At 42.9% G+C, this 21,044-nt stretch overlaps 1 protein-coding gene across 1 annotated transcript in view; it reads left to right on the top strand.

Annotated features, from left to right (window-relative positions):
* LOC128309370 (uncharacterized) overlaps window positions 1-21,044 on the top strand; it is a 42,948-nt gene that overhangs the window by 5,295 nt on the left and 16,609 nt on the right. Inside the window, exon 2 of the mRNA XM_053045739.1 lies at window positions 14,111-14,516. Within this exon, the coding sequence (XP_052901699.1) occupies window positions 14,111-14,516 (406 nt within the window). The remainder of the gene's footprint in view (window positions 1-14,110; window positions 14,517-21,044) is intronic.

Raw genomic sequence — 21,044 nt, 5'->3', positions numbered from 1 at the left:
TATCAAGTGTTTATATTTGTAGTTGCAAGGATTAAATTTGGATTGATTTCGGGATTAAATTCATTGAATTCAAAGTATAAAATAACAACTTTTACTCTATGCAAATTCTTGCATAATGATTAGAAAGATTTTTTTAAACTATATTGTATTATTACGTTTAAGGAATACCTTCACAAAAATAGAATACAGACAGTCCCCGAGATACGGTTTCAGAGTAAAATATAAACAAAACAGTGAAAAATTGATCCAAAATATCGTTATTTCTCATATAAAACATTTGTTTTAACTTATTTCATTGCATTCTTTCTAAAAATCGCCAGATTCGCTGAATAAATTCAGTGCAGAGAAGGGAATCGACTCTGTAACTTTGAAGTTTAAATGGAAATGCACCAGGATTCGACTGACGCATAAATTCAAGATACGCGATTTTTTTCATGAATATAGCGATCCGTCGTAGTAACGTATTTCGGGGACTTCCTGTATTCCTTTGTTAATACAGGGTGTTCCACGTAGTATTTATCGAGTATTTTTTTATTTATCTTTTTTTACTCGAAAATTATCATACCAGAACGAGGCCAATCTATTGTAGAAATTCATTACAATTTTTACAATGAACTGCTTTACTCCACAGCAACGCTTGAAAAGCTTAAAATTTATGATTCAAAAATGTACATTTTTGTGCTGTCATCTTCAGAGGTGACAGACAAAAAGCCTTTCATTCGGTCATTTTCATCACTGGTTTGAATGTTTTTCTGTTGAATGGAAGCACTTTCCTGGTAGATGCACGGAGGAACATTGATTCGTTAACTCGTAGATTCCAGCAGAAAGAACTCTAATCTGACCCTATTTGTTTGTGTCATCCGGCCAAAACCTTCGACCTTCCAATTCGTGAGGACCTTCCAATTCGTTTAGTGGTCTATATTTTTCAAGGGAAAAGACATACAAATCAATTCTAAACAAGCCATGTAAGCTATCTCCTATAAAATTAACGTGCTGAACACGTTAAGTACCGAATTTTATAGATGTTTCACAACTTTACGGAACTGACGGTCCAATAAATTTCAATACTCAATCATGAATAGACGTTTCTAAAACCGACATAATCATAAAAATCTGTTTTCTTTGTTTTCAAATCATTAAAAAATTCCTTTGCTACTAAATGGAAAACCCTGTACATCCACATAGTACTGCACTGCACATAGTTGTAATTTCGCTACTTGAGAAGCTTTTTTGTAAAAGAAATGTCCATGGGGAAAATGGCACCTGTTGTTTAAAAATAACGAAACAGCGCAGCATTTTTGCTGGCATTTTTTCTCCCTTCAGGAATGCACTGGCAAGTGAGTACCCGAGTAGCCGAACAGATGGATAGAAATTTGGGAAGGATCAAGTGTGGGATGACCTTGGTGCTCGTGACCTCGTTTCCATTCTCGGAACCAAAGTATGCTCCCCGTTCCGTGGTGGGTGCCTGCAGCAAGGGATGGAACGATGATGGTTCGTTGTTTGAAATGAAACGATTCTTCTGTTCGTGTTTGGACGCCTTTATGCCATTTCTTTGCGATCCGTTGCAGTGGTCGTCGCCGGAGGAAAACGAGGCCACGACGACAACAATGGCAATGGCAAGAAGGCCGCCTGCGCAGCACCCCGAGTGCATGGGGTGGTGCTGAGCGCTGAGGATATCTTCAAGGGGTGGCACACGCCTCGGTCCTGCACGGGGCCCGTTCATTTTCTCATTTATTTCGCAACAACACCTTGACAATTGATTCGTTTTAGTTCTTTTTTTCCCCATAATTCGCACCGTATTTCGCTACCGTTCGATGTGTCCATGCTGCCGCAAGATGTTCTTGAAGGGACGTGCGGGGAATAGGTCACGCAGCTGGGAAAAGGATGTACCGTGTAACATTGTGACATCGTCGAGACCGCCTTGCTCATCAGCACCCAAATTATCATCCATTGGGATGTAGATGATGAAGACGTGAATGTCTGTTCTGGTGATGAACCTTCTGGTGTTCCTGTACTGAGACGATAGCGCAAAGACTCTGGGCATGGATGTTTTTGTGCTGGGCAATAACAATTACCTACAAACGTTCCCGGTTCTTGGTTGGTTTGACATCTTCGGGTTACAGTTTCATTCTGCCCAAGATGTTCCTCACGAACGCCACAGTTGATGAGTTTCTTTGACGTCACTCACTCACCCTGGGGATTACAGTGTTCTTTGCCCTAAAGAGAGTAATGGGTAGGTACATGGTGCCGTTCTTGGGGACTTGGGAGCCCACGATATGGAACGTACTATGCACGTAGCTTACCCATGCAATAGCGTGCTGATGATCATTGCGAATGACAAACGATTCGCCTGCGGGTTTCGATTTTCTTCCCACCGACAATCAACGACTCTCCAGACGAGACGACTAGTTTTCGGTTGACCTCGGGGTGTATTCGATGTTTCTACCAGCTTGTTGTTCCAATTACGCTCGGTGAATGTACTTTCGGTGTAGATTTCACCGTGCCTAACGCTGGTAGATTAAAATGAAGCGATATGACGGGAAAATGCTTGTCAAAGGCAAAACACAGCATGGAAAACAAGCTGCTCAAGGTCGGTAAACTGGTGCGAGGGAAAAACTTTTGCTCGCAGAGAGGGTCAAAGATTTCGGTTCAACATTTCGGCGGTCATTCGCTGAATAGGAGGGTTCGTAAGTCGTTGGGGTTGAAATGAGTTATAGTAAATGTTTTTTTTTTGTCTCGGGACTGATAAGAAGGTTCAGAAACTTGTTTGCGACGGGCTTCAGGAGATAGAGCAGCAGAATCATTTCGTTGTTGTGCATGCAATTTGTGAATTTGATTTATGGAATATTATGACCGAACAACACGTACGATAGAGAATATTTCATTCAAATGGATAGTAGTTTGTATAAAGTTGTCTCCCTTTGCGCTGGGTAATAGTTTTGGTGAATACTTTTGCTTTATGCTCGCATTAATGTGGAGGACAGAATTTGCGCTTTCTATAATAAGCACAGCAGACATTGGTTTGCTGCTCTCATTGTTCTTGTCAAACGGTACGGTGTATCGCTTCGTTCATTTCGTTTGGTAACACACACGGCACACCATCCAACGAAGACGCACGTGGGCTTTCACTGCTCCGAGGGGGGTGTTCGAGAATTTATATTTAGTGCGTAGCTCGTAAATCCAATAAATCAACCGTCTTCCTGGCCCATGGTCCCAGGTCCGGTCGATTGTTTGTTAGCGTAGGCCATTTTGGAGGGGCGGAATTCCATTTGCATGAAGTATAATTCAATGGCACTTTCACCTAACGAGCTTTTATGTGTGTTGCCGCTAAGCTTCGGTGTGCGTTCGATGTCCAGAAAGGTGACGGTGTGCTATTTTGAGGCATGAGTCTTAAAACACTCATTGAGCCATCGTCTTGTTTTGGGGGTATTGGTGTATCACAAACATTCAAGCTGCTTTTTTGCGCACTCTCTGAGTGAGTTCTTGTAAGGTTCATTGAAGTCGCATGACTGTAGGGCTCAAGTCGCATGACGGTGCTGGTAGGGCTTACTACGAGTCATCACCATTTCATATGGCTCTGGGGCTTTGGGTGGTTCATTTCGTGAATGGTCCCATTTATGGATCTGCACTCAGTGTTGCCCACCGTCTTGAACGGGCACCAGGACACCGGACAGTATTGGCGTACTGCAGGTTTTTGCTTTAAGCGATGCAATGTCAGTAAAAGGAATCTAATTATTTGGGCTGTCCGCTTTGGAACCCTTTCCAGCCGATGGTATCCGTAATGCCATATATCCCGATCACGAAGAAAGATTTGTGTGGATATTCTGCTGCAGTATGCAAGAATTCTGCTCTGAGGTAAAATGCTCTTCGCTACCGAGAGCCTTTGCGAGTTTCGACTTTTTTTTTCGTTCGAAGGTTCAAACCCCATACTCGGCTGTGTGGATGTTCGTATGTGTGTGTGTGTATGTGTGCGCGTTGTTGTCGCAAATTGGAATTGGGACATGTTTATTGAATTCGGCCTGCCAATAGCACGGTCTGCCATGGTAACGGTGTTTGATCGTAAAAGAAAAAAACTATACGAGCAAACCCCACCCACCGGTCGAACCTGAACCGCAGCCAGACTCTAGACACGATGGAGCCGCCTGGTGCTTGATTGCTATCTTTTTGGCTGCGTCCGTTTTGGTGCGGTGTGCGGGGTAGGCACAGCGTGAGCTTCTTGCTCTGTCGCTTGTGCCTCGATCGATTTATTCCTTTATTTCGTGCGCCCAAGAGACCACCGTGGACGCAACGATGTGGTAAATTCACTTGGTATACGCAGTGGGTGTGATCTTGGGTATGGCAGCGTGGAACAAAACCGTACAATTCGACATGCAGCCAACTTTCGCAAGGGAACGGTTGCGGCTTGCTAGAATGATGAAATCAACATTCGTCGTGAGGCTTTTCCACCGTCATGTTCGATGTCGAACCGTCTTTCCTGGTGGTTCCCTTGGGAAAACCGGTACGGCACGTTGATGCTCACGGTTCAATACATCAATAAGCCCTGTTTTAACGTTTAGGATGATGTGTGGTCCTTCATAGTGCTTGTTTCCCTAGAAATGGATGCTAAAGCAGAACGGAAGACTAGAGCGATAAAGGTCCTTCCAACGCCTCCGACATAATGGCTAGTCGCTTCGTCAGCATAAATGAATGTTTTCGCCATGGAGCCTTTCACGCGGACAGTTTATAAGCCGACTGATTTGTGTGGAGAAAGCAATAGTTGTCTCAAGTTTGGACAGCATTTTGTTTTATTGTTTAGCTGCGGGAAAATGTATCTTTCGCCACAATCGACCGTAAAAACTGCTTAGCTCACTTTCCAGCTCCGGCGAGGATGGTTCCGTCCTCGCGCTTACTCGCGTTCTGCATGCAGAATTTTTCCGTTGCCCGAACGAAACTTTTTGATGAAAAACAAAACGACCAGAGAACATACCAAACATGTTTGGCAACTCTCGTGTCGTCAAACCACACGAATCGATGCTGTTTTCGGTTGTTGTTGTACTGTGCAGAGTTTCTTGTTTTTCTGGCACAGAAAGGAAACGAAAATCAATATGCCTTTTTTCCCGGAATGTTCACACCCTCCGCTTTATCCGTTTAGCTTCACCTTTCGGAGGGGGTTCTTTTTTTGTAGCCATAACTCGTTTTGCCATTCTGTGTCGGCTATTTTTTTATAGTTCTGCATGTATATCGGGGCAAAGGAAGCACGATTTTGTACAATATTGCACCGCATCGTTACACTGTTTCTCCCGGGCGGACGCTGATTACCCAGGTGCCGTGCTGGGCGCATTTTGTTGTAGGAAATAACGTCGAGAAGAAAAATATTCTACCACTCGAAACGAATCTGTAGCGGTATGTACTCGATAGACGCTTTTTTTAACTGATATCGTTCCCTGTCGGTTCACTGCCCTCGGGCAAAGTGCATTGTCGCAACGGGAACGTGAGCAATGTTGGGAAACACTGCACACACACAGGTGCAAAGCGTACACACAGGAGATAAGAATTGGCAACGGTACAAAATGGTATTTATGGCGAAACAGTGCTTTCGTTTTGTTCAAAACTTTGGTGAGTTGTGCTGCAGGACAGCTGGCTGTAATTGATATTTTCTACGGACTGATTGATTGATAAATGGAATCAGTTGCACCCGGGAAAAAGGACACGAAAACCTATGAGAGAATGCAGGAATTTCATATGGTTGGGAGATATTTTCAAATAATATTATTAAATGTAAAATAATAACTTGTTTTGGAACAAAACTATATAAAAATGGGATGATTAATCTTTGATTGAAGTTAGTGAAATGAGCTATTGCGCATACGATCGCTTAACAACAGTATATTTCGATTATGTTACTTGGGTGGAATTTATTAGAACTTAGTAGAATAGAAGTGAATGTAGCCCGGTGGCGTGATGATAGCGGCGTCAGTCTTCACACCACAGGGACCGATCCAAAATCCCATTCGGACCAATCTCCCGTACACTGAGCTGACTATCCCGCTTCGGGTAAATAAAGCCAAAATAAGCCGGAAATGGCAAGCCTTAGACTTCTTGAGATTGTTGTGCCGATGGAGAATTGAAGTTGTCAAAAAATCTAGAATTATTGTACATATCCTGATTTTTAATGTAATTGAATGCTCGAAAATTTAGATGAATATAGTCTTGAGTGAATAAGATGAATATCTTAGTAAGAAGTGAATGTAGTTCAAAGTGTGTACAAAAATACCAAACAAAACCATGAATGTCTAAGTGCTATCGTACATTTCTAAGGCATTGTCATTAAGGCCATGGCCTGTTCTTCCTTTTGCTCCATTTATAACAATGTGTGTTTCGTGGCAAAAGTATGGAAGAAGCTGTCATATTTACATTTACCATTGCTATTTGACTTCCAGCTCGTACGTCTCCCAGCGGCGAAAAAGGTCACATATTCGCTTCTCGAATTTACCCTTTCGTCGAAGCTTTTTGTCGCCAAGGTAGAAACTTGCAAAGTACACATCATTCGTTGTACTCCCGTTAGTGGATATATACCTCGTTTTCTTCATGCTTTCGTGTGTATGTATAAGTAGTTAGCCGTGGAGGTGTGTAGCAAACGAAGAAAAAAAAACGCAAATTCGTTCCGTTTATTTAGTCGACCGAATTATATCCCATTCAAGCCTTAGCTTTATGGTTGCTCTTTTGGGGCGATAGGGTCGTTTATTGCCAAGCGACGATCCAGGAAGGGACGCAGTGCATTTGACCTGGATGTGGCGGCATACAGACGGGAGGCTTTTTTACTTCTTCTCCACCGCCACCTCCCTTTGTTAACCGTCAGTGAGTCCAAACGGTGAACATACGGTTCCCGTTTTCATCATGCGGCATCGCGTTTTAATGTGTCCACTTTGGCAACAGTGGCAATCGCATGGGTCCCGCACGGTCCCGAGTATGCAGAAGCTGCCAGCTGTAGGATTAAGCAACGCTGCTGACACCGCCCGAACGAGCGATAAAGATGAGAATGTGGTGTGGCGGTTGCTCTAAGATCCCTCGGTAATGTGGCGTAACTGGGTCAAACTGCTGAACGGTCCAGGCGTTCGGCCGTGCTTTGGCGGTTGCTTTTTACGATGCCAAACTGCAAAAGGACACCATCTGCTACGGTAAAGTGTAAGTGAAGGTTGGACTGCACGGCCCATGGCTGTGGGATGGAAATAACACGCAAAGTTATGAGTCATGACCCACCGGTATGATCCGGAGCTTATGCCTCTCTGCCATGTAGCATTCATTGCTTTTGTAATCCTTACAATGAAATCGGAAATAGTCGGGCTTCGGTTGTTTTCCTGGAAAAAAAAACTTTTAAAAAATTAAGAATGTAAACATTGTCGTACCTCATAATGGAATGTAAGGCGGGTCTTTCGTTGTAGAGTACCGAGTTGTGGTTCTTGTTTGATGCTATTTCAAAAATTGCTCGCAATGTACATGTGGAAAGAATAATGCGCATGAAAGATCAGTGAGTAAACAAAGAAGTAATTCTCGACGATTATTATGTTAAAGTATGGGAGCATTATGCAAAATGAAACAGAAAAATGTAGGATTTTTTTTCAGCTTGTAATTAAATAATACTTTAAAAACAATTTTATATCATAATGGATATTTTATTTCCAATTTTTCGGTGCAACTGTTGCTGTTTTTGTGATAGAGTATGAAGGCATTACTCCAAGGACGAATGCCACTGATCATTATCGGTCGAGTATTGGAAATACTCTAATTAATTCTTCGAATTCTCACGAAATGTTTCTAATCCTCTCATTTTTGCTTCTGGAAGAATACAAAAAAATCAAGCTGCACTAAAGAGATACTGTATGAAAAGTCTCGAATATTTGCGGCATACATTGCACATACATTACTGGGAATCGTGGAATTGTTATTGAAAATTATGTTCAGGATCTTTTTCTTAAAAATCATTTAATCTAATTGTTGGGGGGAGAATCCTACGTTGTGTCTTGAAATTGTTACCAACGAGACCGGATACAAAAAAGGTCGAGACAAAACCGAACGCTCCTTAAATACAAAATTTTTTGTCCTAACTGACAGCACCCAAATAACCGTTACCCAAGCAAACCAATATTTTATTAAGTTCATTTTTTGAATCATGACACTAATTGTTTTATTGATAATGCTCTAAGCGCAAATGATAACTGCTGGGTAAAGCTTTGAAATCATTGGAACGGTTCTTGAGCATCTATTTCGTTTCATGGATGATAGTTTTGCACGGAAATTTGTCCTGATAGCATTTCGTTTTTGTTTTGTTTAAATATTGGAAAACAATAAAACTACTGTGTATAGCTTTAATTTATCACTCAACTTATATCTTTCTTCTGGGTTTGGTTAAATCTACAACCGTAGTTTAGTTTTGGTCTGAAATCCTAAGCTTAAAATCAATAACAGCCATGAAGTTGAGTCGGGCATTATTGACTACACTGTTTGAACTGTCCAAAAATAAACCAACCCAACCCAACAAAATCCCACCAACCTTACATAACGTAACATTTTGAGAAGTTTTTACCAATTATTTTCATGCCAGTTTCCGCTCTTCTTTGCGTAACCAGGTGAGCGTGCATTGAGAGGAGTAAATAAGTTAATGAGCGGATTTTATAGACTAAAACGTGAAAAGGACAGAGTCACTTCCTATTTCTCGAAGCCTTCCGGACATGAGTAAACCGGTGCCAAGACTCGTCATATGCGCAAGACTGCATGATGCGGCCGTGCTTTTGTTTATTTTACAAATGGAAAAAGTTTTTCCGGGAAATTTGTGGCGTTAGAGCGGCCGGCTTCATGGTGCCATGAAATACAGATGCGAGATAACGAAGATAGAATTATGAAGTAGAACAGTCCTACGCAAAGCTTTTAATCCTAGTTCAGGCTTAATTGGTGGGGTTTTGAATGTAGCTTCGAAATGTTTCAAAATTTACATCAAATAATAAGTTCATAAATCATTTAAATATTAAGTTGGTTTTTCAACGTTTTAGCTATTTTAGAATACGAATGAAGAAACCTTAATTTAACTTTTACATCTAAAGTGTTTATAGTTTAAAAATTTTCAGCAACAATATTATACTTCCCATTTATTTGCGCTGAATATACACATCAGCTAGAGATGGTATCAACGATTGTATCGTGTTTACCTTAGCACATTTTCGAGCGCTTTGCTGAAAATAGATGTGCCACTTATACTCCGACAAAACTGGTGTTAATATAATCTTACCTGGAAGCAACGGTGCCATCTGTGGCACTCCAGCACTGTGTCCTGATATTCATAAACACACGGGCCACCCCAAAATCAGCCTCCAGCCGGTGAACGTGTCGGTGGACAATGGTGAGGATAATCTGCTACTGGAGAATATGAGGAACGGAGCAGCACTTTCATCAACAAGGGAGAGATTTGAAGCCGACTGTGTGCTATTTTAGGCCACAACTGCGGTCTTTTGCATAGCTCTTCCGCAGGTGAAAATGGATGTGACTTTTTGTCACCTTTACATGTGGTTTCAGGTGGTGACGCAGTTGCAGGAGGTAAAGTAATGGAGCTTCCTCGCGAGTGCTGCTATCGTCTGTGTGTAGGCCTGGTGTTGATAGGTGTGTTGCTTTCGTTTTTGTGCGATTCCTGGTACAGGCAAATGGAGTTGAATGATATTTTTGGTCGAAAAACATTCAACAAAAATGATTGCGGTGACAAGGAAGATGTTAAGTAACGCTAGTTCCGATGTCTTTGTCCTGTACTATTGAATAAGGCGTACACTGTGTATGGTGATATTTATTATGCAACTGAGTCTATGTTGAAACAAGTTTAATGAAGAAATAATTATTTCACATATCTAAAGCTGGAGATGTGTAAAAGCTTTACATCAAATAATGAAAAACAATTGTTTATCCTTAGTCCATCACTGCTTTAAAGTGGTGTGCTACCTTGAGTGATAATGATGTTGATGTTGAAGAAAAGGTTACCACCGAGAGTAAACATCTGGAGCGCGCTAAAACGACCGATGTTCCTTTGCCGACTTGTCACAACTTTGCGGTACAATGATTCATGCGCGCATTTTCAATATGGCATCGGTAACCTTCTTAGGGTGCCGCGAAGTAGCACGGACTATTTACACAGGACCTGTGGTTTGATTTTGCACTGCAACATTGAAAGTCGACGCGACCGACGTACCATCCGAAGATGTTGGTGACCTTTTTACCGAGTTGACAACGGTTGACATGAATAAATTGTACGCGTACTCGGCGGCGTAACCTTTTGCACACATGGCATGGCAAACGGTGCCGATAGTGGGGTGATGTCGTTGATGAAATTTTCGGTGCCTGCTGCTTTTCTGACATGCGGAAATGAAGTGAAATTTTAGAACGTTGTCACTTTCTTCCGTTTGCTTTTTTTTTGTAATCTGTTTTATTTTTGTAGTTTGAAGGAATATCTGAGAATGAATACAATTTTCTAAGGGGCAAAACATGTAAAAATGACGAATACATCAAGGTGTATCAAGGCTGATTTTGTAGGTTATGGAGTCTTCTCTACAAAGTTTTCATCCTTCTCATTATTTCGTAAAAAAAAAGAAAATTTTGTTTATATTTAATTTTTTTTTATAAATCCTTTTAGTGTTTGTAAACAAATTGCACCACAGGCAGGTTATGATTTTTATCCCACAACTGTGGTCACCGTTCGTGCCAAATACTATGCTGAAGAGCTTCGCTCTAACATTGACCAAAATCTTTTAATCTTTGAATAATTTGATTATGTACATTGTTTGTGCTTGTTTTTTGAAGGTCACGCAACAAACTGTATTTGCCACGGTTAAAGCTCAGCTTAACAATCTGAATGGTCTGCCGAAAGGAGCAGCTCATTTCCATAGCCAACACGAAGGGATTCCCGGTGGTGGTTTTGTATGTGTGTGTGGGTGTGTGTGCGTGGGCAGATTTTTTGGAAACAGCGGGAAGAAGCATGAAAGGTCCACGACGGAAGCTTTCGTTAAAATAAGATTCTTCTGGGAAAAAGTCCTTTTTAGCAAACCCCCGGCATGGTTTTGGAGGTCAGGCTTTGGAATTAGGTTGATTTGATAAACGTATTGCTGGAGAGTTTCTGTATTAACATTTCCACGAAGGCAGCGTAAAACATTCATGTTGATGAAGTTTTAAAGAGCGCTGCGCTGTGAATGAAATTTGAATAACATGGCATAACAACATGGAAGAGATTCGTTGATCAAACGTCTTGTACAACGCTGCATACTCACCTTGGCGAACCGAACTCCTTCGACGAAGACTCAAGAATTCGTTGACTTGCAAGAAAAAGCCTCTTACATTTTACATTTGAAACCTCCGTTCGCTTCTAGTTACGATCCTAAGAAATTCGGCGTCATTATTAAAAAAATGTTGTTGTTTGACTCTTCGTAGAAGTAGCATCGAAAACGACTTTCCGCAAAGGTTACAATTTTTTCACCTGCTTTCATAACTTATCCTTATCAATGTAAGAGCAATTCGACAGGTTGCATAGTTGCATTAGTTGGTTTCCAGTGAATCGGGTGCTTTCGATTGATAATAAAGATGGTTCTTGTCATTTCCAGTTATTCTTTGCTTGCTTCAAATGTAGTTCTTTAATCATAACGAATGACGGCAATCTGTCATAGATGTGATAACGGGCTATTGTTTCGATGGCAATGAATGAGCGAACAAAGTGAAAACTGAAGAGATTTGCTAGATTTTGACTTCATTTTCGATTACGTTCTTCCAACTACTGGATCGTTTCGACAAGAGCTTGTCGTTCAATTATCCTCCAAACGAGAACTTCCTGCTGCTACCAGCTTCCCGGCACGTTTTATGTCACCCTTCGTCAGGATCTGATGGTATATATGGAGCTTTTTCATTCACCGCACGGTTTCGTTGACTTAGTCTAGGTTGACTTTACTCCCTAGCTACCTTTTTTTTCTGGCTGGTGGTAAAAATAGTCCTCTCACGGGGCACCGGCTATACCCTTCAGCTTCTTGTGCCACTTCATATGGAGCCTCTTGGGTGGAAAAGAAAAGCTCAGTATCGTCTCGCCGCGAAAAATCCTGGAAGGGGGAAGGATGCTTTGAGCCTGAGCAATCACCTTCCAGAATCCCGCGCTACGATAGGCCGACAAACCTTCGAACAATATCAATGGCCGGGCATGAAACGAAAGGATCCTTACCACACCGGTTTGCCCGTAGCTGCTTCAGACGAACCGCAAACACAACGAGTCGCACATAAATACATATATGAGCATAATACGGCACAGGCCATGGCAGAATGGGAAGCTTCCAGAAGTCACCACATCTTCACAGGAATAGACGGCTTTTTGGACGTGGAGCTTCTGGAAGGGAAAGTACTAAACCGGTCTACCTCTACTCGGTGCAGGATAACAATAGCGTGCCGAAGTACGGACGGGCGGTTGGCGGTGATGGTGGCCGCACGAGTTCACGTTAGTATAATGCTTGAGTTCGGTAAAGAGGCATTGTTGGTGAAACGAGCGAACCGAACGGTGGCGAAATGCGGTAGGACGTAAATAGTGGTACAAGTATTTTCAGGGGCATCTAAGACACATTATCATTCTTGGGAAAGTTGACGACCGGGAGATGGAAAAGTGTGACAAAGGATGTAAAATATCTCCACCCCTTAATGCACGGCGGAGGGTTATGCGTGCAAAGTCAACAGCTCAATGGTCGCCAGCCGGTGGATGGAGCCACCAGCTCGATTAGCCGCGGGGGCCATTATGTTGGATGGTTTCAATATTTTCATGGGTTAAACATGCTTTTGGTAGGGGTTAGAAATGGCTTTCTCCGTTGGGGAGTTTCAGGTTCCCCCGAACCGAGCCGGTATGTTGCTATTTAAAGAAGTAAAGGCTAAGAGGGCTATTCGTAAGACGCCGCCCGGCTAATGTTGGTGGTTTATTATTGTCATTTTACCTTCAGTGGAACAGCAGTAACGAATTAATTTATATAGTTCGTGACAATGGTACTGCTTGGAAAAGATGAGGTTAGGATCATTTTTTTTAGAGACAACAAGCTCGCTACCCACTAGGTCTATGTAACGGTACATATGAGTGTGTGATTTTTTCAATAGCCTGCAATGATACACGGTAGAGCAAGATCGTGAAAGATAGAAGATCCCGAACCAAAATGAAGATTTGTCTGATATTTCACATTCTGAAATCATTCCAATATTTCAATCAAATAATTCTAAACTAATAGCAACTCCTCTGCAATCAGAAAATAAAACCCAAAGCTTTTCGTTTTTTCCGTCGCGAAAATAGATGTAAAATCGTCTCTTCGCAGTAGAGCCTTTTTCCAACAGAAGTGCCAATGCCTATCACATACCGTATGGTATTTGCTGATCCGTTTCGATTGCATCCGTCTGCCTGAATAGATGATATTTTATTCATCGGAATTGTAATGGAGCACCGCTTTCCACACAGTCCCGGTCCTGGCGTAGCTATCGCTTTCTATTATTTACGTACGATAAGAAAAGCGAATCTTCGTGAAGGTATGCGGAACTGAAAGTCACCGCATTGCATGTTTGCTTAGCTTTCCGACATGAAATTCGCTACCTTCCCGGGTGGAATTTTCAAATCGGCTGTGATTTATCGCATGACAAGTTGTAAGCTATTTATCGAAAGACTTACGCTGCTTCCATAGAAGCAGTTTTGCTCGGGAGCGGCCCGTTCCGGGCATTGATTCCGCCACCCAACAAAAGACAAACGGTAGACAGTTAAAAAGGGAACCCGGATAGCGATGCAAAGAAAGCAACAATTCAATCTTCTGACCGAACAATTACACGGTTCGTCAGTCTGCTCGTCTGCCGTCGATTGTTGCGTTTCACGCTCAAAGAAAAATTGACTGGCAGATGGAATGGACTAACCTTCCATGCTGCACCTTGATTGGAAATTGTACATGCACACGAATAAGTAATGTGTGATCGATTTAGAACCGTGCAAGGGGCTCAGAACAGTGCGCGCTGTGAATGATTTACTTACTGAAATAATAGATGCCCGTACCGCTCGCACAATACTAACATCCGTCTTTATTGTCTGCGTTGGTTTCTTCCACAGAGTCCGAAGTTTGCTCCTCCGATCGAGTTTGTCGACCAGGCCACGCTGAGCCCCCCGGAGGGCTACAAAGACGGCAGTGGACTGCTTGACAATGCACTCGGCGGAGCACTCGGTGGGCATGTCTTCGGTGCACAACATATTCAGCAGCTCCAGGTTATCCAGCGGCTACAGCAGCAACGGGCTGCCATGTTGGCAGCCAGAGCTGCTGCTGGCCAGCAGGGACAACAAACGGGCACCGCAGGCCAAGGCCAGGCTGGTTCCCAACCCGTCTCCACTAGTCAACAACAGCAGCAACAACAGCAGCAACAGCAGCAGCAGCAACAACAACAGCAAACCCAGCAAACCGCTGTTTGCACAGAATGTGCCGAATGTGCGGAATGTGCTGCCAAGCAAATGCATGACGAAGGTGAGTTCCCTTGCTAACGCGTTTGTTACAGGTAAAAACCTTTTAGTGTAAAAGGGCAGATTATTCACAATACTGGTGTAAAGTTGAATATCCTCAAGGTAAAAGCAAAGCCACAGGGAGTGGCAATTGTAAAACCTCTAGCAATTGATGCACATCACGCGAGGTTCATTTGTCGAACACTGCGTACGTAACGGGTTTGTTAGTGTTTAACCTTCTCAAATTTTTGCCATTTTCCTCGAAAGACGTAGGTTGTTTGACAGATATAAATCGATTTCTACTTCATTAAACGAAAGGTTTCTTTGACCTTTATCGGTCACGGTGTTTCTAATGCTCTCGGAGCGCCTCGTTCGAAGGTGAGGACCTATTTTCGTCAAACAGGATCCATTAACAGCTTCAGGAAATGGACAATATTGCGAGTGATTTTCTATCGTCCCTTGACAGCAATAACTTGCGACGACTCAATTCACTGCCCAGAAGGAGTCACCGAGTTCGCTCGGTAGGAGATGGATAACTATTCAATTCGTACAATTCCATCGCTTCGTCTAATGAATGAAACTCATTGGGTGTGCTAATTCTGTTGTACCTAATAATATCTCCAACCTTAGACGGTTGGAATCGAACATAAAGAGCACATTCTACTTGCAGTTCTAGAGATACTGATGCTGTCACAATACGCGTTGACAAGATAACTAATTTGTTCCATTATCTCCGACCCATAACAATCTATGGTTGAAACGGAACGGTCCGAAACTTATTACACAATGAATTTTACAGAACGGAAGGATGGTTTAGTTGGCGTGAATACCAATGACACGGTTGGTTTGACAAGTTGACCAACACCTCGGGCTTTGGTTGGTGATGGTGAGGGTTTTTTAAAGGTCCAAAATTAGAGCTTTGGATGCTAGTCGTTTGATATAGCGTATAAGCTTTAACGTACAACGGTAGGATGTTGTCCGACTATGGCCGGAAGTAAACAACCTGAGCACCAGCGCAACAAGTTCTCGCAACCGCCCAGCCCATCACTCACCCTGCTCTGATTCATGCCATCGTAATGTTCATGCGGAAATTGGAGTTTCAATGCGTTACTTTCCGTTTCGCTTCCGGTAACGCGCCCACGCCGAACATCGGAAGGGAAGTTCCAACTATCGTCGCATCGCAAAAGCGGAAAGGGATAGGGATGAGCTTTCGTGAACCGTGACCTACGAGTCTCCCCCGCTTATTTTGAGCCCTCGGTAGGAACCGTTCAACGTCACGCGTGACTGCAGCAGCGCTAAGCTGATGAGGGCGCAGAAACGCACACCGCGATATCGAGTTTCGCCCATCCTAGGAACGGGTAGGCGATAGCCGGATCCTCGACAGCAAAGTACCTGGGTGGCTCGGGTAAATAGGTTCCGCAGCCGTGTTTGCGCAACCGAGCCGAGCAAGCCGAGTGACATTTCCCCCTTTTTTCGGTAGCGCGCTGGTGGGGAAATATCGGGCACACAGCGTAGGCGGAAGCACGGTTCGATAGTTGCCCGCGAGCATTTGACATTTATCGCACAACCGTAGCACAAAACCTCCGGAACCAAATACTCCAATCAACCTCGCTGCTCACCGGCAATTATAAAAGCCGGTTGATTCAGCGTTCGTTCAGCCTAGAATGGGACGGAAAGGGAGCGTCCACCACACGTTCGGAGAGCAGGGGAAGTAAGATTGTGAGTCCTTTGTCTTGCGGCTTGGGACTTGCACGGGCAATATGTGTTTCGGTCCTGAGTTAGCGGGCTTGGCAAGATGTTACTGGCTTTAATGAGCTGCCCAATTGCTATCCAATAGTGATATTGATGTTTCCCGGTCGGCCGCAGTGTAAATGGCAAACAGTGCCTAAGGGGTCTCGAAATTAGCAACGCATGAGTTACAGCGTTCACGTTTGTTTGTTGAAACTCTGCACTGATGATGATGATGATGCCCATGTTTGCTTAATAGAGTAGAGTAGATAAATATCTTCATTAGCACTAGGTTAAACAACCAGAATTAAGATGGCACTGGTTGGTTCGATGTGAGACAGTCGACTAAGTTTTAGCAATGGCAGAAGTCTTGTTAAATCGTCCAAGGACATATAGTGTGATAGAACTAGTATTCTTCAATTCGGTTTATTCCTTATCGATTCCAAGCCCAGTTTCAATGCATTCTGACGGTAAATATCCAACAGCAAAAGTCTTGCTCAGCAATAATCCAAGCCCAGCCAGAACTGCCCAGCCAGACTGCGCGCTGTTAATTTACTTATTTGAGCAGTTTGCTTCATCAGGCTGCTTGTTGGCCCGTGGGTTGTGAAGGCATTCCATTATGCATAGAATAAAACAGTATTTTTTATTGATGTTTTTAAAATTGTTTTAAAGGTTACAAACAGTGAAAGATTTTTTCTTAATTTGTCGTTTAATTAAGAGGTAAACGAGGGAAAAATCAGCTTGCCTCAAAGATCCAAAGTAAACATGTCAAAACTGCTGAAAAAGGTTAATTTAGGACTGCTAATTTTCCCCATAAATTACTAGGAAAATTAAGGTTAATTTAAGGGTAATTTAACGAAATTTGGCTCACTGGGTATTCCATTTTGTATGCGAGCGTTTTTATATTTTCAAAAGGGCGGTTCAGTTTGGAGGCGATTTCCATTAAACTTATTTAATGATGGGTATCGTGTGGTTTACTAATTGGAGAAATTTCGTCTATGTTCTTGTTGTTTATTTAATTTATAAATTAAAAATAACCATTTAACGTATGAAACGAGACATGCAAAGTGGTAGCATATTGAAGAAGGTATAACGTATGGCAATGCACCAAAGGTAGGTAGTGTAGTATTACTTTTACAACCAGAAACAAGCAGTAGAGTGGTGTTCTTCCAGCTAGACAAGCAACAATAAGTGTCATGTTTATAGTAAAGAAAATCAGGAAAAGCATTTTGTTGCTAAAAAAAGACTTTCCTAGACTAAATCATACCAGTAATCGTTCTAAGTTTCGTAATTCGATGCTGTTTTCGTGTGTTGTTGTGGGTAATCGAAGTCTGCGCACCATCTCTAGGGCTTCCCTGTAGTGAGAATTATTGCCGCCTACACTGTGTACACACTGAAATTTACCTATTTTATTTAGTTACTGTAGCTAGTTTTACTGTAGCTAGTGCTACATTTTAAGTGTAATAACTTTATTTGCAATATGCACCGTACAGATTGCATCGATCAAAAATTCCGGAAGTCGATCGGTAGGGGCTCTGAATGAACCTCTGTGTTGTGTTTCAGTTGCCTTATTGCCAAGGGTCCGAGAGTCGTTCTGGTCATTGCATTTCTCCCGCATAAAACCCGTTTGCCGACCGATCGTGCGGGAAACACACAAAGGAGTGGTTTATTTATGCTACACTATGTTTAGATACTGCGAGGGATACTGCGAGGGAAACGCGTGTTCCACATATAAATATTATTTCTGTTTGTCTCATGTTATGCTTTGATTTCGTTTATGCTGCGCTTCGTACACCCGGGCCCGGGGTGTAGATGGGGTGGGGATTGTGATGGTCGGATGACGGACCCGACCGTGTCATGTGGTTTCGATAAATGAGAAAGAAACAGCCCCGGTGGATCGTTGGTACGATCAGGCAGCCGTTAAATCGACGCTAGTAAGCGTTTTGTTTTGTTTTTTTGTCTCGTCTCGTGCTCGTTCTCGCGTTTCTTCCAAATTTCCCTACCAGGAAAAAATGGGAGAACCCTTATTATGCTCCGATTGTTAGCGAGCGTCCGTGTGCTCGGTGCGTCCCATCACGGTCAGTGGCAGAACCGGCAGCAGCAGCCGTTTCAATTTATTCCGCAATGTTAACCGATCGCGATTGGACGCAATCAATTTCGGCTAGCGCTGGTGAAACAACGCTCTCTCCGATCGAACTATCTAGCGAACGAGCCTGGCAGGTGAAAAGCGAAGTTTGTTAGGAGTAGTGCTTATTCAGTGCTTCCGGGAGCAGAGTTATGTGCACATTGACCGGGACAAATCAGTTTTAGCATACGTTTACGAGTCGCGTATTTGTGGTGCGCTTTCAGTGAAGTGGATTGGAGATGCATCCGTGAGCTCAGTGGGCGAAAACCCGATTTCCGGTTGTGCCATAAGGTGAATTCCGCATGTACGGTAGCAAACACCCACGAAAGTAGGAACACTTTAGCAAAACTTATTTGTGAAATAATAATCAAGTGCCCATCAGTGCGCGGTATGTGAAAACGAGAGGAAAATTGGTGACAAATTGGGGAATGGAATTAATTGGCATCGCGTGTGCGTTGAGGATCGTGCGTTGTTAATTTATAATATTTTTTCGTTGTATTTGACTCCTAATACGCGTTCCTAATGAACTTTCTGCACCCGGAATGAGAATGTGCGGATGTCGGAGTGTTTGCCGTTTTTCACTCCCTGCAAGATATCACGCAATGTAGCGGCTCTCGTGTGTGTGTGTGTGTGTGTGTGGGGCTGGAAAGTCATCGGCTTTTTTTTTGTCCACCACGGTTGAAATAAAAATAAACTTACGCCCCGCGAGCGTAGCGATTCCCATCGGACCGACCGTAGCGATAAGGGCGGTAGAGGTGGTACTGATTTGTTGAGCTTTACACTTATCGTTCCACGAGTTCCCCAACCCCCTTTCGAGTTACGATGTGTTTATGTGGTTCGAGGACTAAAAGATGGTGTGACACGGTTTACGGGTTTTTGTTTTGCGACCAACCCAGATTGTTCATTATTTTCTGTGCGCAGCGTACTGGTGACGGAGTGTGTGTGTGAGTGGTAATAAGCGGTGTGGCCCTAAAGAGCACCGGCAGCAGCAAAGAAACCAGAACAAATAATGATTCGGATATCCCAAAGGGTCAATTTAGGTGCTTTTCTATGTTTGCTCGGTGACGCTGGGTACTTTTTGGGTACTTGACTGTATGTGATGCCAAATAAGTTAGACAACGAAGACGAACTTGTAAGCCATACTGAATGAAGTTTCGTGGGGTGAAAAAAAATGAATGACAAATAATATATATATATAGTGGGAATAATCAAACATTCTTAGCTGTCAAAATGAACTTGCTACGGTTACACACGTGTCCCACGTTACTTTCGTTTGGATCGCGAAGTTTAAAGGAGTCGTACAGCACCACAACTAATGAAGGTAAAACGTCTTTTGAAGTTTCCACTAATGAATTTCTCATCGCAAAAATCTTGATATAATTATACAACAGTTGAAGAGTTTCTTCAATTACATATAAAAAATCTGGCACACAATTTACTGGCGTGCCTTATATATGCCACAGAAAATATGGCACACTTTCCCATTCTAATTGCACCATCAAATGTAATTACGCCATTCTGCCTAATGTCCTTTGCTTCTGCCGGTGCCATTTCGTTGCGCCGGAGGTACGGATTGGAATGGATTCGAGACATTTGTACAACTGATTCTTCTCACTGGTTGGTTTTAGCTGCGACTGGTTGACTTGTGCTTGCGACCGGGAGTCCTGATGCCGCCCAAAATGGCTTCACAAAGCACACACACATAAAGAAAAAGGGGTTTCTGAAGTATTAGTAATACGGAACAGCAGCTTAGTAAAAAGCACAAAGCTGGAAAATATTTTACCTCTTATCGTTGAGTGTAAATTATGGCGGCACGACTGGGGGAAAAAAAACCTCAATAAAGCGAACTTTATGCTAATTAGGCAGTTTTATCGGCAATTTAATAGACGATTCGAACTTTCGCCAGTGCCAGCTGTTGATCGGTTGATTTGGGAGTTTGAAGTGTACCGTGACAGCTGACGTTACATCGATTTGTGATGGAGAGTGATGATTGAAACAGTGATTGATAACAGCGTGCCACGAAATGATCGTTTCTTGTAGAATGTATTCAACAAGACCTTAAAACATTGCCGTTTTTCCCACTCACATTGAAGGAACTGCTGCGTGACGTAACAAGAAATAGGAAAACGAAAATTGCGCTATAAATTGTTTGCGATAGTTACTAAAACCCGGACGGTGTTCCTGTGTTGGGGAATTTCGGTCGAAGAATGTTGGGTCGATGGGACGCCTAACATGTCGCCTAATAGTCATCCCATTACGTAAAGAACTTGTGGTGGTAGCTATCCTGCACCGTTTACCACCGCAAACCAAACCTCGGTGAAATTGTCAATTGACCGGCTCATTCGAGACGGCTGTTCGTAGCGAAAGTGGAAGTTAATCGCTTGTTTTGGGGCTTGTAGTAGAATGTTTTGGGTGTGGTAAAAGCGATGCTCGAGCAATCGATTCGAGTAACGTATGCCGTTCGGATTGGCTGTATTGTGATAATGTTTGTATATATTATCACCCGGCTCGGTATGTTCATCCCGATTGGTTTTGTACCGCCCGTAGTGCTCCAGACGTGTGTTGCGAGTGTCTGTTCGAGTATGTTTCTGGGTACGGGGAATAAATTCTCATGCACATGGGTAATGGGATTTCAATCCTGAGAAGTGCTGCCATTTTTTCCATTGAAGTTTACATCCATTCAACATTTGTGTGCTCACG

The sequence above is a fragment of the Anopheles moucheti genome, chromosome 2 (genome assembly GCF_943734755.1).
Source record: "Anopheles moucheti chromosome 2, idAnoMoucSN_F20_07, whole genome shotgun sequence".
In the NCBI taxonomy this organism is placed as follows: domain Eukaryota; kingdom Metazoa; phylum Arthropoda; class Insecta; order Diptera; family Culicidae; genus Anopheles; species Anopheles moucheti.
The sequence above is the reverse complement of the archived record's forward strand: the minus strand, read 5'-3'. Positions and strand labels throughout refer to the sequence as shown.